At 39.3% G+C, this 18,354-nt stretch overlaps 2 protein-coding genes across 15 annotated transcripts in view; one reads left to right on the top strand and one right to left on the bottom strand.

Moving 5' to 3' along the window:
* Positions 1–431: 431 nt before the first annotated feature.
* cenpl (centromere protein L) lies at positions 432–3,516 on the bottom strand. The gene is made up of 5 exons (XM_028010236.1): positions 3,387–3,516; positions 2,153–2,324; positions 1,810–2,064; positions 1,156–1,728; positions 432–784 (listed from the first exon to the last, which is right to left on the bottom strand). The coding sequence occupies exons 1-5, from the start codon at positions 3,404–3,406 to the stop codon at positions 710–712; spliced, it is 1,095 nt and encodes a 364-aa protein (XP_027866037.1). The 5' UTR covers positions 3,407–3,516; the 3' UTR covers positions 432–709.
* A 2,203-nt stretch (positions 3,517–5,719) lies between these two features.
* Positions 5,720–18,354, top strand: part of LOC114140471 (peripheral plasma membrane protein CASK-like) — a 33,010-nt gene continuing 20,375 nt past the window's right edge. For 4 of the 14 annotated variants that reach the window (XM_028010376.1, XM_028010371.1, XM_028010372.1 and 1 more), the window contains exons 1-3: positions 5,724–6,632; positions 15,383–15,495; positions 17,752–17,857. In XM_028010376.1, coding sequence (XP_027866177.1) covers positions 6,568–6,632; positions 15,383–15,495; positions 17,752–17,857 — 284 coding nt within the window. In that variant the 5' untranslated portion in view covers positions 5,724–6,567. Of the gene's footprint in view, positions 6,633–15,382; positions 15,496–17,751; positions 17,858–18,354 lie in introns of all 14 variants that reach the window. The other 10 variants (XM_028010366.1, XM_028010368.1, XM_028010375.1 and 7 more) reach the window with 7 other exon arrangements.

An 18,354-nucleotide genomic window follows, 5' to 3' on the forward strand; every position in this document is an offset into this window, starting at 1 on the left:
GCTTGAATTTGTTGAAATTCACAGTTTTCTTAAAGTTTGCTCTTTGATCAGAACATTTACATATGCCTCTCACTAGAAAATATTTAATTAGTAGAAAAAAAAACATGCTCATACATCATTTCAAAGTTCATCATCACACAACTATTAAGACCTATAGAAAGTTAAACTCAGCATGAATGCGTTTCATTTTAGGTGTGTAAGCTATTTTAACGTAGCAAAAATTATTTTAGTGTGTTATTTTAGAACTTATGGACACACAAACAGATGGAGAAACAAATGGGAGGACGGATGGACAAGATGAAGTGATGACAAAAAAAAAAAACTGACTTAAACCTGAACACAAGAAATAAAGTTTGAAAAAGTCAACTTTTTGCTACACTTTTTTCTAAACATGTCAAGATTATACATTTCACATTCTGTACAAAATGAAACAAAATAATTTTTGCTTTTATTCATGTCAAGTCACAAATAAAGTAAAATACTCACTGTATTTACAAAAAGGTGCGAAGCTGAGGGGGGTGTGCATTTGAAACACCAGTAAGGTTCAGCATCACTCGTTATAATTGTGAGCAAACTGAATTTCTCTGAAAGTGTGAGTCCAAAAAAATAAAAAGAATGTCTGGTTTCACTTACGTTTGTATTAAAGCAGAAACTAAAAAAAAAAACAAACCTATAGTCTGTTTTTTCTGATGGCTGCTCAGTGTCACAGCTAGATGGGCATTTTCAGGAGGGCACATTCGGTGAGCAGGCTGAAGATGCTGATTAGATATCTGCTACTGGAAATCTGAAATAAAAGAAAACATTTGCTTCAAATACTGTAGCGCATGTACATTGCAAGTCAGGATGCCTGAAATTCAGCATCACCCCTACTTGGTCAATATAGTGGCGAAAAATACGTACTTAACATGTCAAAGCTTTTCCTATCATAAATTAAATAGAAGTACTGATATGAAATTTTCACAAGGTATAAACAGTCAAGAAATCCAGAACAAATGCAAAATAAATTATGCGTAATAAAGGGAACAAATATTCCATTAATTAGCTGAGAAATGGGAAAGAAAGACAAAAAACCAGTTGAAATCTATCTTCTTTTTTTTTTTTAGAGAAATCCTGCTTTCAACCACTGCACATATACACACTATGTCAATACAGTACCTTTATCTTGCCGTTGACTTTGGCTGATCCCAGTGCAGAGGACACTTGGTTCAGTTCCCCAGCTGAAAGGTCCACCCTGAAGTGTCTGTAAAAGTGGCTCATGAGTCCCTGCATGAACCTCGTCACCTCCGAGAAGTCGATACACACTTCATCCTCCGCCTCCCTGCTCTTCTCCGCTGAACTCTCCCTCGTGCTTCTCCACAGGTCCAGCACGTCGTCAGAGTCGACCGTGTAAGTCACCTGTAGCGGTGGCAAGACTGGGAGAGTCCAAATCATTTTCAAGTTCTGGATGTTGGTTTCCATGTGGCAGTTGGTCCATAAGGCAGCAAGCCACTGCAGAGTGGTTTGGTTGATGTCCAGAGGGCCAAAGCAGCAGTCAAAGGTCCTCTGTAACCAAGACTTAACCAAAGAAGACAGGTCCTCAGCCCCTTTGCTGCAAAACAGAGGTAGGCAGGTAAAATCCTTTGGAAGCGACTGAAGATATTCAGGGTTACCATTGATGCAGGACAACCACCCACACCAAACCGTCTTCGGTGGATCTTCCTGCCTTGCAAACATTGGCTTTGACTGTACCTTTAAAAGAAAAAGGGACAAGATGACAAAACGCAACCGAAAACGGCTGGAAAACCCTCCACGTCCGAGTCCCATCACTACCTGGATGAGGACAGTCTCAGGGTCATCGCTCGTCTCTGCCAGCCCCTGCAGCACGGAGAAGGAGACTTTGAAGGTGTTCTGCAGCCCCCCCACCTCCACCGCCAGGCCCTCCTGCTTCTCTGCAGCAATGAACGCAGAGAGCTGCCGGGAATAGCTCTTCAGCTGGGTGTGTCTGAACTGGTAGAGAGGAGTGACGTACGACAGCTGCCACTCCGTTTTCACCAGCAACTCCAGGTGCTCTGGCTTCACTTTTTCCTTTGAAATCAATAAAGTATGGTCATCACTCCATGACTTTCGAAACAAACAGAACCACCTATCAAAGTGAAAGCCAGGCGCCACTCACAGTGATGTTTTGGGACCTTGGAGCTTTCCTGCTGGTGTTCATTCTTCGTGCGGTCAGCGCCGGCGTCAGGCCAAGCCCTGATGCGACGCCGAAGCAGGTGCGGATTGACCGCCGGTAGCTCTGACTTTTGCTCCTCCTCTTTACAACACCGCTGTGAGGAGTCCTCCCTGCACTGAAGAGCAAAAACAGATGCAGGACATTGCGTCTGTTTTTTTCTCAAAGAACATAGACTTTACAGACAGATATAACATCTCGCTAATTCACACTTTGGTTTGTTAGATGTTCTTTGTGCACACTTGAATTCTTATAATTACTTTGGAAGTCAACAAGTTTCTGGCTTAATTCTGACAACTGCTCTTGGCAGATTAGGTAGATCATACTGTGTGTGTGTGAGGGGGATCGTGGGGTAAGGCAAATAAAATGAATTTAATCAAAACAATTTACCAGCTAAATTTAAGGTCCATTCCACCCTCAGATTATGTGCAATTACTTTGCCTCTGAACAATTTGTCATTCCCAACTGATTAAAGGCCTAGTAGTATATTAACTACATTTGAATACATGCTTGCATTACTTTGCATTTATCCAAAATATATAATTTTAGTGATTATAACTGCCCTTTAACAGGAAATATAAGTTTGATATAATGTCACAGCACAAAAATGTGAGTGTCTTTTTTACAGTGGATGCAATTATATGGTTTAACTATATATTGACCCTATGTTATCTCGATTTTTGTAGAATTTGAGAAATCCACAATAAAAACCTATGTACAAAAAAAGCGCATGTCGACTGCTAATAAAGCTATGACAACAATGAATAGATGAAAACGTCTGACAACCACTGTCTGTAGAAGTCATAGCTCTTCCAGAGTCTTATCGGAAAACTGTGCTATAAATATTTGAAGAAGAAAAGTCGAAAACATCTCTGATTCTGCTCCGACATAAAATATTGTCGCCCAAAGCAAATGAAAGCGAGAATTAAGTGATGTGAAAACTCAATCTGTTATCGTACTCGGTTGGATTTAAATGATAAAGTCATCGGAGATTAATAAAAGACACCCAAAACATTCCAAAACACACCTCACGCAAAAATAATTCGTGAGCTATTAAGCTAGCTGGACGCCCCCTGTGCAAGGAGATCCACAGGGAAAGCTGTGAAAAACGACAGGTTTAATGTCGTTTGCTAAATTAGTTCCACCAGTTAAAAGTGCAGAGATTACTGAAAAACTGTACCTTTCGCGAGACCCCTCCATGCTCTGTTTACCGACCAAAGCTCAGAGGAAAATAACAAACAGTAACAAAAACTGGAAACTAGTCTTCTTCTTCTTCTTCTTCTTTTTTATGGCGGTTGGCAAGCCGGAAACTAATTTTGAACAATTCGCGGTCTTCTTCTTCTTCTTCTTCTTCTTCGTCTTTCAGCATTCCAGCGGTTCGCATTCAGGTTACCGGCGTATTACTGCCATCTACTGCTCAGTCGATACCACTACGTTTGCAATGCCATTCAAAATAACGACTTCTCCTTTAACTTCTTACGTTGTCACATTACAATAAAAGTAGGTAGAATAGAAGACCAGCAAGATGTGCTCAAGTAAGGGCATCGCTACTTCAACATATTTTTAAACTAAGTAAAAGTTAAAAAAAGTGAGCCGTCCAAAAAGCTCAAACTGAAAAAATGATAATAATAATTCTTGCATATAATGTGACGAAAATGTGAATATTTAGGCAATGAATCAGTCGGGCACAACTTCACAGCTAGAATTTATTCAAATAGTTGACCAAAAAGATCATCTGCTTCTTGCAAGAAAAACATTAAATGTACTTGTATTATTTTAAGTTTATTTTAATCTAGGGGCTCTCCATCTTTGCGCCTGTATGTGAATTGCCGTGTGTGCATATTTTATAGCTCCCTTTCACATGAAACCATGTTACCATAGAAACAGGGCTCTTTTCTTTTTTCCCCGTATGCCTGTTCTCATTTTTCAGCTTCTTTGCACTTTATTTTGATTTTCATCCATCTGCTTTGGCTGTACTTATTGTTTCTAGTCCCACATGTGCACTGTTCATGTGTCTGTGTATTTCTATGTTTTCTGACTGACTGAGCATTGAATGGAGGGATATTGAGCAGCAGATAGCATGATGACCACATCAACAGCCAATCAAATGGTTTGCACAAGCTGGTAGGTTCAACCAATGGAGGAAGCCTGAAGAGGATGTGTGAGGAGAGATGCAGCACTCCTCACACAAACTGCAGAACATACTCCAAATACACAGCACCATCTAGTGGCAAGCAATGTCCTTGTTCATTCCCATCTGTGTCCCTCAAAACGGTAAAGAGCCAGGCAAACCAATCTGTTTTGATGATCCCCAGTACTTTTAGAAAATATCCTGCGGACCTATGACACAAAAAATTTACTTCATGGAAGATTTCTTGGAATTACATTTAGAGTAAAACTGAAAGCACTTAAGAAAAGAAACTTTACACAGTTAAGTCATAGACATTTCAGCAACAAGACAGTTGAAAGCGCTTTAAATTATAAAAATCATCACACAATCATCAATTATGAAACAAGCAATAAACATTCGCATGAGTCTTATTCACTGCACGCTTTGCAAAAAGGCCCTAAAAACAATGCAGCATCTCGTATCGGGGTGTAAGAATAAGGAATACACGGAATGCTTTAACCAAGTATTGTGTACAGAAAAAAAATAATCTGTGGAGAATATTAAATGGAGATCCCTACAATCCTGTTGGAATGATTGCTTTTTAATTTTTAATACATTTGCAAAATACTCCCCTCCCCAAAAAATCTAATTATTTTAAAGTGGTATTTACATGTAGAATTTTGAGAAAAGAGACATGTCGGGGGAATGAATAAATCTGATTTTAATCCTTAAGAAAATTTGTGGGTATGTTTTCTCTCTCATTATCATGGCAAATAGAAATAATTTTGGTAATTCAAGAGAAATTTGCTCTCTTTTAACTTCAGACAGTGATTGAAAAAAAAAGGTGCATGTCTTTTTATTCAGTGTATGTACACTTCTGGTTTCTGGTATGTGCATATGCTAATGGCAGCAACAAATACTTTTATTTTACTTAATTGTAGACCCCTGCTGTAGAACATGTCAGGTTTCATAGAGATGTCCGTGACACTGATTGGGCCCGCTACCCCACTATTGGAAACCTCCGTTTTCAGGCATGTCCCTGATGACCCATGGGAATTTGGGAATCACTGACATTTCTGCTTATACCTCATTTTTGTCTAAGTGCAAACAATATCCGTTTAATTATTCAGCAAGTAGCCATAATGTGTGGAAATGGCTATGATTGACAGAAAATATAATTACGAGCGTAACACAGAGTCTGTTCAAATGATGGTGATAAGAAGGGGAAAGGCTGACGTAAGGTGATGAGATTTTGCTGGTTGACGCCTGCGCGGGATACACTGACTGGAACCATTGGAGAGATTAGCAAGAAACTGTGAATGTAGTGCGCAACAACAGGACGCCATATTGGCTCAAGTTAGGCTAAAAAAAAACCGTGTGTGGGCCTTCTTTTCTTCGTGGCCATTTTGGCTCTGGAAAGACCACTTGTCTGGTCGACAGAGGGAGGAGTCTGGCATTTCTGGAAGTCGCGAAAAAAAAAAAAAAAAAAAAAAAAAACACAGCCAGGCAAAGCCAGTCAGCATCTTGGGAAGCGTAAAACCCGAGAGAAACGAGTGGGTTTTTTTTTATTCACGGTACAATTTTAATATTCTCCAGCGCAAGCGGTCTATGCAACAGAGGAGGCTGTGGACATGGTCGCGAAGGGCTTTAATTTGGGCTCGGGAAGCTGAAGCACACTGCAGCCCGAGCTCATAGCGTTTTTTCGGTGGGGATAAGCCATCTGTGATACACCAACCGGTGATTCTGTCGACTGCTAGCTCGCGTTAACCTAGCTTGCTAACCCTTCTCGAGAGTCCCGTTAGCTTGCGGCGAAAGGCAGCATCTTGGGTCGGAGCACGGGACGTGTCTGTGGATGCTGCTGCGGGTGCAATAATCTTCGCCAGTGGGGTACACACCCGAGGCAATGCTAAAAGGGGTGTTCTTCTTCCAACGAACGAGGAAATCTCCACGCCCTGGGGTCTCGTCTGTGGTTACGGCTTAGCCAGCCCACCAGGAGCGGAGCTCGGGAGAAGGTGGGGCCGAAGACTGACAGCCTGGGTCGCCAGCTAAATGCGGCTAACCGGCTAATTCGGTTTATTTTAGTGGCTATTTGTGTTCTCGTTAATTTTTGTTCTTTAGGGGTTTGAGTTAGCAGCTGCGTGTTTTCCCGACGCAGCAGTAACCTCACTTGACAAAGAAATTAAGCTGACATTGATTACTTCCAAACCCCGGTGGGTGGGATTTCTTTCGGAGAGCATCCCAGCTTGCCTAGATGACCATGGCGGACGACGACGTGCTGTTCGAGGATGTGTACGAGCTTTGCGAGGTGATCGGCAAGTGAGTATTTTCATGTTCGGATGGATTGCAGTCATATTGACACGTTCACCATATCTGTTTGAAACATGCTTATGTCTTGGCGCACAGGTGTACTAGGCGAAAGGTTAATTGGACGGGTGAGGTTGGATTTATACCATCTTCACTGGGTTTAAAGCTGCCACACTAGGGTGTATTTTCCTTGCCATTAATAGACACACGCTGACGGTGTAAACACATATGAGAAACAAAAGTTCAATGTTTGTGTAAAGCACACATATAAAAACTTTCTATTTCTGCTTTATGCATATTTGGATCAATGACATCACAAGAGGCACATACTTTAGAATAGGAAAGAGTGAGCGTGTGCTTCTACTAAGCCTTGTGTATTTTTTTTTTGCTATATTCTGCTTGGATCAGCATAAATTATTTACTAATACAGTGGCACTGCATACAGTTTGGGTTACAACTACTTTAGCTTACCCAAGCAACTTTTTTCTCCATTTTCCCCATATGTTTTTTATATATATACATATATATAAAAGTTTGACTCAAAATGATGTCAACTCTTTCTTTTGTTACAAAATATTAGCTGCAAAGGACTAGTATCTTGATTTGCAAACAATTCCTGCTTGTTTTACAGTTGACAAACAATGTTCAAAGTGGGTCTGATTGATTTTACAGGAAAGTCTGTCTAGTAGTTTAAAGATGAATGCACACACAAAGGCCAAGGGGTGAATAATGTTTCATGCAGGAAGAGGAGTTTACAAGCCTAAATTGGATCATTAGTCTGATAAGATCTTGACCTGCTGGTTCATCCTCTGCAGTATGTGTTTTTCTGTTTTTGCTTGTACCCTGTTGCCATTTATTGCTTTTAATGAGGTACACACTTTTTTTTTGTAAGTTTATGCATGAAATGCAACTAACCGGTTATCTTTTTTAGTTTTCTGAGCCCAAAGCAGCCTTTTGTGCCTTTGTCTTGAATAACCCTGAACAGACAAGTCCTTAAATTAGCAGTTTTCTCTCTTTATGGCGAGTATAGTAATACGAAACTGTCTCTCCTCTAGTTGCTGCTCACTGCTGGTCAGATGGCTGAAAGAAGGCAGCTATACTTTCCCTCTCACTTACGTGAAATGCAAATTTTGCTGCTTGCAAATATTTCCAGCATCTCTGCAGGCAGAACCCAAGAAGGTAGTAATTAGTGGTGACTGATTAATCTTCTATTATTAGCTTGCTATACTTGATACTTGATAAATTATTTGGTGCAGTAAGCACTGGAAAAGTACCTCTAAATTTAGTTGATAAAATTGAGAATAATTGCAACGCTAAAAAAATTGTAGTCATGTGTTTTAGGAGTAAATGTTTAAAATTAAAACAAGACACTCAATCATGTTCTACATATTTGTTATAAAGTTTGATTAACTTTTTTTTTTACAGTGGTCTAAGCTGCATTCCTCAAGGGCCAGAGTTCTGCAACGTTTACATGTCTCTCTGCTTCAGCACACCTGGCTCCAATATTAGCTCATTAGCAGAGCTCTAGAGCTTGACTGCATGCTAGGGAGGCAGTTTGGCCGTTTAATTCAAGTGTGCACGACAAGGGACACATCTAAAGGATGCAGGTCTCTGGCCCCCAAGGAATGCAGTTTGTGACCACTGACGTAGCGCTATCAGGTTTCGCTTTTCAGTTCTGTCCCTAGATTTTTACAAACTGAAAATTGCATCATTCTTCTTTTTTTTTTTCCACAAAAGAGAAACCAAAATCTCATTAGTCCCAGTTTAAAATTGATTTCAAGCCTTTTATGTAAGGAAAAATATCCGTTTTTCCAGCTTTATTCCCGATGACTAATTGCTGAATTTGTCCACCGCTATCCTGTTTTTGCAGGTCAAAGAGTCTGTAAAAAATATCTGAAGGAAAATGACAATAAATACTTTTATTTATGGTTTAATAAGGGTAAACTATGGATTGAGAACATTTATTGTCAAGGCTGAATAACTACATCTTCCAGGACTCTTTTATTGATAATGTGGCACAAGGGGAGAGGAGCCGCTACTTTTCTGGGTCATTTGAGAAGATAATAACCTCTGCATTTGGTGTACCAAATCAGAACTTTATACTGCACTATATGAAACCATAAACTGCATTACATTATTGTTTTTTGTTCACAGGGGTTAAGGGAATGATCTTATTATTTCTGACAAGTGGCTAAAAACCTTTAACTTTCTCTGTAAGTTAGAAAAAATGCATCCAGCACTCCTAATCTCAACAAGAAAACAACACAGAATGAACAAAATAGGAGAAATATCAATCCCATTTCTTCTTCTGAAGGACAGATGGTGGCCTTGCTTTTAAACGTCATACACATTGCTCTTAGAATCCTAAACAAAAAAATGATGTGTTTAGAAAAATGCCACGAAATTTAGAGTTTTTAGTATTGAATTTGTCAGCAGAAAGGAGGAACAGGGATGAAGGCACCCTTTAATAAAAGAGGTTAAGGGTACTGAAACCGGAAATGAATGTTTTTGTTCCATTTCCTCCTGCAAGCATCGAGGGATCCGGAAACTTCTCACTTTCGATTTGAGGGCCATGAAAAGGTTGTCAAAAAGACAAACCTGCACTTTTCTAAACTGGACCCAAAGACTTTATCTTATCTTGAATGTTGAATGTTTGAAATTAGTCAAACTAGTCTCATCACTTTTATTAAATGATAACTAGAAATGCAACAAACAGTTATGTTTATAATTAGTTATTCTAGTCATTAATTGATTAATCAAAAAAGGCACATTTTAAAGATTTTTCATTTGATCACTTAAGGTTTTTTTAAACAATACAATGCATAAATTAAAATATGCATATAAACAAATAACTCAATTCCATTTGAAATAAGAACATTTTATTGCCTGAAATGCAATAACAGAATTTCTTGTGTGTGTGTATTTAATTTATTTTAATTTATCTTTTTCTTTTACAGAATTTGAACTAAGTGAAGAGGAGTTCTGGGTAGAACATATTTACAAAGGAAAAAAAAAATTGAAATCCAAATGTGTATACATGTATTTTTATACAGTTTTGGCTTAATTACTGTGTGCTATTATTTCAGCAAATTGCCTTTTTTCTGGGTCTGAAAGCTCCAGTTACTGATTAATTGATATCTAAATTAGTTGACAATTATTTTGAATTATTTCCATTAATCGTTTCAACTTTAATGCTACGATCTCAATATCCTGGCAGTAGAGACGATATTTCATGGCAACACGTCCTAGCACTGCTAATCCAGCTCTGCTGCTTTTGCCACTATGACTGTGTGGTTAGAAAGCCATGTAGAGAGACGTTTGAGTCTCTGTTGTCTCTCCTCCCTGTTTATTTGATTGTTAGACTCTAGTGTGATGCTTTTAATTTCTTACGCATCTCTACAGTTGAGTAAATTCATCTGATTAAACAAGTTAAAGGTAGTACAAGTACAAGACGGTGGTATGGAGGACTAGAGTCCTGCCTGAAACTTTCTGTTTTGCATATTTCAGTGCTTATAGTTGAAATTTGTTGTTTCGACTGATCAATATGTACACAACATCTGCATAACCAGCTTAATGTGATCCAGGTGTTGTCACACAGTCCAGAACAATGAGTAGAGAAGGAGACTATGTCGTCATCTGAGGGCCATTTGAAGCTTTGCTAGAAAAAGTGAAATGTCAGATTAACGTCAAAGAAAAGAGCAGAAGATCCCTCTTATCCACTCAGTTCTCCTTTGGTGGATCAAGTGTGTTGAGCCCACAGAGTCTCAGGATGTGTTTCGGCTAGGAGGAGGGGATCACTTTTCCTCAGCAGAGGGATGAGGGGGAGCTGAGGGAGATCAATGGAGACAAGTGGAGCTGGGAATGTGATGGCCCTGAGGCTACGGATATAAATAATGCTGGGAGACACTGCAGCACTCCGCCTCGTTTTTATCTCGGGTTTTATTGACGCCGCCTATAGGTGGACGTTACGACAGGCGGAAAACGTTTAAAACGAAGCCAAGTCTCCCAGTACTGACATCTTTTTTGTTGAACAAGATTCCCAATTCTGAGACTCATCAAGTATAGATTAGGGCTGAAACGATTAATGAGATTAATTGTGATTAATCGGTTTACTAAAATGATTATCAACTCATTTGCCACTTTATTGTCAACTAAACAGACTTTAAAAAAAGGACATTTGCTGAAAGAACAAAATACTCAGAGAATTTCTCTTAATGTTAATCAATAATGCAAAAACGAATCAAGGAATCTATAAATGATCAAGAATTCACTAAAGGAATACTTTGTTATTGCATTTTAGTCAATATTTTTTTTCCCTTATTTAAAAAGGGAATTAATTATTTGGCATATTTTATTTCCAATATTGTATTAAAAATAGTGGTTAAATAAAGAATCTGCAGAATGTGGCAATTTTTAAAAAAATATGATTGATCGTCAGAATAATCGATTAGTGAAACAATCAAAAGTTGCAGCCCTACTTTAAATGAGATTAGGAATATAAACATTCACCACATGCTTATTGTGAGACTTCAGCTCCAGTGTTTGAAAGGCTTTGGGGTAATTTAATCAGTTTTATCTGCAATGATTGTGTTTGAATTGGGCTTTGCTTGTCGAGAAGCACTATTAGAGTTTTTATTTCCGCCCTGCGGCGCTCATTACTGCCAACAGTATTACACCGTGTGACTCAATCCAACCCAATGAAGTGATCAGTCCCCTGGCTTATTGTGATCTGGATGATAACAATAAAGTTTCTTGTGAATATTCTAGACCCTTAAAATCTCATTGTTTTGTAATTGTAGCAGCAGTGGCATTTTCTCATCAAAAACGTTTTTATTTGGGGGGGGGGTGGTTACGAGAAAGTCCAAGTATTAAAGTTGGAGAGGCGTCCGTTCCCCATTTGGCCACGCAGACACCTCGGTCTGCCGAGGCGTGTACAGCTGCAATTCCTGCTTAGATCAATAAAGGATTGCATTACTGTCTGGGTCATGTAGCCTTCCGCTTTGCAGGGGAACAAATCAACACAAACCCTCCTCCTTAAGCAAATAAATCAGATTCTGCTTGTCTTTCTTCGGCTTGAAATACTTACATATGAACAGTTTAATAGGGATTACAAATTCAATGATTTGGACAGTTATTTGCAAGGGGTTGCCCTTGATGCAAATTATGCCACATTTATCAGCAGCTTAGACTGGAGCTTGGTCCAAAGTTGCTTTTGAAAGGTCATAAATTTTCCCTCAAATTTTCCAAACTAGGTCTTGCATTACACTTTGTGGGTTTTTTAAAATGACTTTTCTCTACAAATTTATTTGAGAATTGCATTGCTTTTGTTTGTTTGTTTGTATATATGAGTTATAATAAAGGAATAAAACCCATGATGCTGAGAAGCATTAAGGAATTTCAGTATTTGCCCTGTAGCTGTTCTAGCACTTTCTACATCGTGTAGGAAGGCGCTGAAGTTGGTGAACCAAGGTGTGAAGATATTTGAGTCATCAAAACCGCTAAGTTAAGATAACTAAGTTGATTGCTATCAGTGGTCAAGTCTTAAATTAAACTAACTTTTAACAGAAATCCTGTGAGAAACTACAGAAAAAATGTTGGGATTTTTTTTGCTGCGGTTTATTCAACTTGTTTATTTAGATATAATAGATTTTTTTTCCCCCCATGAAGCAGACAAGTGATGCAATCCAAACATCAGGCCGCCACCTCGGCCTGATGTTTGCCAACTGCTGCCGTCGGTGGGATGTGGGTGTTTTGCGTGAGCCCACCAAGTGCAGCTGCAGTGATTTCAGTAATGGCATGTGCTCCCTTCACCCCGCCGCCTCTTTCCCCCAAACACTCAATCCCTAGGCTCATTTCTGCACATGTCTGTGCTGCCATCTTTGCGAGGGCACCTGGCTTCGTGACTTTATGAGGCTTGGGTGATTGGATAATTTATTTATTCCAGATGATGTGATGAGAAATACCGCTTTATTTATCGGATTAAATGGGCGTTTAAATCAACCCAGGTTTGAAATGAAGTTTTGATTTATGGGCCGTCAGGAGAGAAGAGGTGGCTGCAGGAGAAGCTGACGAGTTAATCCTCAATTGTGGTTATAGTGTTTATTAATATGCTAACAGTGCTTCCTGTGTGGTCTGGGACAATTATGGGGATTTTACTTCAGGATGGAAAAAGAAAATTATTAGCATTCGCTATTTCATTCTCTAAATATTTGGGTTTTCCTTCTTGATGTCCACTTCTCCTTCCTTACTCAACTTATTTACTTCATTTCCTATTTGTTTCTACCCTGTTTCCCTCCCTTCTTCTCTTCTTGTATCCTTTCCTATCTTATTTTGTTTTGTGCCATTCCTTCCTTACTTTCTTTCAGTCCTTGTGACCTTCCCTCCTTCTGTATTTCTTCTTTGTGTCATTCCTTGTGACTTTCTTTTTCCTTTCTTTTTTGGTGACCTTCCACACTGTTTTTTATCCATGCTTCCCTTCCTTCCCTGTCTCCTATCCTTTCATCCTTTCATGTGTCCTTTTTTTGCTTCTCTTTTTCTTTTTCTCTATCTTCCGTCCTCATCTTTTTTTTTCTCCTTGTGCCCTTCTTTTCAGCTTTTTTCATCTCCTTTCTTTCTTCCTCCCTCCCTGGTCTTTCTTTCATGTATAAGGCCTACCTTTTTCTCGGTACTATTTACTTCCTTTATTTTCTGTCTGCAAGTTTCCGTTATGAAAACTTTATCTCACTTGGCGCAATGTGTAAACATCATTAGCAGGATCAGACCCTGAGTTTGCTGAAAACATTGTTTATTTTCGGATACATTTTCAGAAGCAAATGCTGAAGCTACGAGACGTTTTGTGTTGAGAACGTTGCAGCAGCTTCTTAGACAAGTTAATCTTATGTTGGAGAAGTTAAGGCTGTCCTGTGTTTGGGAATAAATGTGTTTTGTTGTAAACCCAGTTTGGAATCCCTCATGCACCCTCCTCCCCGTCAAACACCTCCCAGCTCTTTAATAATAACAGGCAAACACAGCTGCTGCAGCACATAAACCCAGGAGGGCAAAGGTCAGGAGGAGGTCAGGTTCTCCCCGGGATTCCTGCTGACTTTGAGGGAAACCACGTTGTTTTCCAGACGAACGTCCAGATGCTCCCAGTGCTTGTTTTGGTCATAGCAGCAGATGTGAGCAAATCCACTGTTGCTCTCACACACTCACAGGTTTTCACACACAAATCCCTTATTTTAGGTTTCAGTTCAGAAGTGTTGTAAAGGTAGTAGTGACTGTTGCTCTGTTTTTTGTGTGTGTTTCTTTTAAGAAGTATGTATCAAAAAAAGCAAAATCTGTTTTGAATAAAGCCAAATACTACTTTGCATACCTCATCGTCCAGGGTGTGCATCTGATATTCTGTGTAGACTCTATTTACCACTTCCGCTGATATAAGCAGGTGTTTGGTGCTGGGATAAAATTAATTTCTAAAGAAATGAATTGGAGTAGTTTGAGATCTCTGGTCGTTTCTGTTTCATTGCTGCTTGTTTACATAGCGAGAAGTTAATGACTGAATCTGTTTGACAGGTTGTCTCTGATCTGCTGCTGCTGGCAGAAACCCTTTACCCTCCGTTTAACTCTAAAACACTCCAGCTGACTGCTAAGAGAGTCATTTTCTCCCCCTGACCGTTCTGATAAATTGTTGGGTAAACAATAATATTGTTGTTTTAAGATCATTTTCAATCACGATGACAAAATTATGCAAGTTTGCCCACTCAAAGACCAACAAACTTTAATTTTGTAAAAAAACACATCATACTTGAACTGGAAGACTTCCTAAATACCTCGAATTAAACACGACGAGCAAAAAACAAATAAAATGGATTATGTAGTCTCTGTAAAAAAATATAAACATCAGAATGGAAATTATTGATCTAATTTTAACATCATGTAATTGATTGTTTATTGCAACAGGCTATTGCAATAAGCAAAGTTGGGGTTATCCCTGCTGCTGATGCACTCCATACTTTTTCCTTCCACTGAACGTTCCATGTATACATTTTGATGAAGCTTTAGTTTCTATCATAGGATGCTCTTTAGGGTTCTTATTCATATCCAGGATGAATGACAACACATTTATGCTTATGAATATAAAATATTGATAAATGTTTATTATAATGAATGGAACAGGTTTATAAACAGTAGTGATATGTGTTTTTTGTTTGTTTCTGTTCTCCTACAATCTGCCATTGTTGGATACAACAGATGATTAGTGGTGCCAAACAACCGATCTGATAAACGTCGTGGTTGAAATCAAAACTTTAATGGATCTCAAATGCTCAATGATTTCCTTGATGAATCTTTTGGGGAAGTATTACCATTTCAACTAGTAATGAAGCTGATCTGGATGATTAATTATGAGTTTAACAGGAGATTCTTGCTTGGTTTTATGCCAGGATTACTCTCCATCCATCTTCCTATTGACTTCTCAAGGAAAAACATCTCAATGCTTGAAACCGACTTTACAATGTCTTCTGCCTTGGAAAAAGATTATGTGGGAAAAGTCTTACTTGCGCCGGTCTCTGTAATAAAGCTTTTATTTTAGACTTTACAGCTGCTCCGCACTATAATTCCCACTGGCACAAGCGCTGGAGGCTACGTAGCCTAGCTAACCGCGCTGCGAACAACCCGGAATGTTCTTAGAGACAACCCGCCAGTGTGTGTGTGTCTGTGTTTTTTACGTGGGATAGAGACACTTCACCATGTGTGACTTTGACTAATTTGGGCCGTTTGCGTTGCAGGGGTCCCTTCAGCGTGGTGAGGCGCTGCATCAACAGGGACACGGGACAGCAGTTCGCCGTAAAGATTGTGGATGTGGCCAGCTTCACCTCTAGCCCCGGCCTCAGCACAGAAGGTGAGAAAGCCAGCGGGAACGACTCCACGGTCGCTCAGGTTTAAGGAATATTTCCAACCAGAAAGGAAAATTTCAAACTGACTCTTTGGAATGATTTAAAAAAGAATAATTGTAGATTATTCCCTGTGCTGTTGCGTAAACTCACCCACCTGCCTCTCCTTGTGGGCTAAAACAACAGTTGGAGTAATCCACAAATACTCCTTGGCTTTGATATCAAACACAACGACCCACAGAGAGCGTATCATCATATTTTCACAGAAATAAATCAAGCAGAACGTCCCACAGATGAGGTTTATGTCAAAATGTTCGTTTTTGTGCGACAACGCATTTCACTGTGCAGGTTTGTCAACGAGGGAGATTAGAGCTAAGATCAGAGGTGTGTGTGTGGTTGTGTGCATGTTGGTGGCATCGTTGGCATCCATCATGTGCCATCTGCGACGCCCCAGCCAGAGATGAGCCCTGCAGCCAGTAACAGCAAGACAAGGAAATGAACTAAGGGGGCTGACATGGAAAAGGTTCACGATGAATGAATTCACCTGCAGTTTCCTACCTAAAATACAGATTATTTTACCAACTTCAGCCATGTTTGATTCATTCGAATGTCTGATTAGTTGGATGTTTTCTATTTCTAATTAATTTGATGGATGTAGATGTAAAAATTCTTAATGGTGATGAATTGAGATTTTTTTCTTTTTGCTAAGGAGGGTTTCTACAATTCTCTCTCCTTTTTGGTTCAGATGTGGTTTTCAAGCTGTTTGATCTGCTTTCAACAGACCAAAGATTATTTCATCAGGTAGTTTGTTTAATTCAGGCATGTGTGAAAGCTTTTCCGGACTGTGGTTGTAGACCAACAGAGAAAATTGTGATCGGGCTGAAAATATAGCTCTTAGTTTATTTAGAGTTGAACCCGGAAGCGGTTTGCTTCCAGTGGGAAAGAAACAATCTGTCCCACAAACCACAAAGAGAAGCTAACATCTCCAATATGTATAAATTAATGATGTGTGTGTGTGGGGGGGGGATCTAAAAGCTTTAAAATGGGTCTATACAAATATAGAAGGACATTGTAGTCCCTCCCTATCTGTCTTTTTTCATCTAATTCAAATTTAGTAATTAATTAATCATTAACTGGAGTATACAAACTCAGAAAAGGCCATTTGCTGAAAGAAAAACATACTCAGATCAGTAATTAAGCCTAAACTGCACCAAAATATCTACATTTTTCATTTTCTATTAAAAATATTTTCCTGAAGATATGTTCTATGTGTTTCTGATACTGAATAAAAAGAGACTTAAGTGATTTACGTTAAAAATCAGCAGAATGTTTTTATATTTTTATTTTTATTGATTGTCAGAATAATGGAGGGAGTTATCAGTATTAAAATAGTTTTTGTTTGCTGCCCTCATTCAAATGGGAATTAGAGATTGGTGGTGTTTTTTGTGATTAAATGTTAAATCGGTTTGCCATACTCACCTGCTGCAATTTGCTGACCAGGCGGTTTGGTCGTCGTTCAGTAAAGCAGTGAATCCTTCCTGTAGTCCTTTGTATGAAACATCCATTAAAGGCCATGATTGAAGCTTTTACTGTAAATCTACAATTGCTTTATTCCTCATATCAGCAGATGAAACGGCCAGATTGTCATCTGTGTCAAAATGAAGTTCAAAGCGAACATTACGTAACACGGTCTGGCCGAACCATCCGTGGAAGATTTGGAACGGGGCCAGAGGACGGCATCGGTTCCTTTCAGAGCACTCCAGGCCCCGCGCGGACATTAGGCCGCATTGTCGCTCTCGACAACGAATAATCAATGAGACGGCTAAGGATGAGCGTAGAGAGGAGGGGAGAAAATAATGGAAGAAAAGGGGCTCTGTAGTTGTGGGATGGGGGAACACAGTTTCTCTGTCTGTTGCATAACGTCGCTGCTCCGTTACGACACAGACAGCCAGGAAGTGTAGTGTGTAAATGGGGGGTTTTATGGACTCAACAGGAGCACATTGTCAGATTGTTATTGCAGTTCCAATCCGTCATAACCGCTTCACTCAATGAAATGTAATTTATCGCCCTCTGGTGGTGACATAGGGCAGTGACAGATTTGTTAGGTGGACTATTTGATGAATAGTCCACCTATTCATCAATAGGTGAATAGGTCCATGATGTAAAATGGAAATCATTTTACATCATTTCCAGCCTTTAATCTCAGCTTTTCTAATAAGACTAATAATTGAAGTGAACTTTGATCTTTAATTTCTCTCTCCCAGATCTGAAGCGAGAGGCCAGCATCTGCCACATGCTCAAGCACCCCCACATCGTGGAGCTGCTGGAGACCTACAGCTCTGACGGCATGCTCTACATGGTCTTTGAATTGTAAGGTTTGCTTTAATCAAAACGCCAACTCTGACAAAGCAGTGGACAGCTTTTTCAAAACCCTAATAGATCCGTATGTTATTACAGATATGAGTTATGGTTAGTGGGACTGTACATGTATGAGTCATGAACATTCCGCTTAGACATGCACCAATAAAAGCCACAAACCATGCTAATTCTGCTAACTGAGTACAATTAAGTGGTGGTTGTCATTTCCCTGTACAAAAACAAGCTGTACGTTGTGCCATTTATACAGCTGGTGGCAAGCTTGGCAAACCACAGGAACAAAACATTTAACACACTTGCACAACTCAAGATTCAGATAAGAGGTTCTGTCAATAGATTAACTTGATTCAAACTTGACTGATGAGGTTTTATTACAGCAGAAAGGCTAACATTTGGTTTCTTAATAGAGCTGTTTTAACAAGTTGGCATAATATACACTGCTCAAAAAAATAAAGGGAACACTTAACACAATATAACTCCAAGTAAATCAA

The sequence above is a fragment of the Xiphophorus couchianus genome, chromosome 24, assembly GCF_001444195.1.
Source record: "Xiphophorus couchianus chromosome 24, X_couchianus-1.0, whole genome shotgun sequence".
Taxonomy (NCBI): Eukaryota; Metazoa; Chordata; class Actinopteri; order Cyprinodontiformes; family Poeciliidae; genus Xiphophorus; species Xiphophorus couchianus.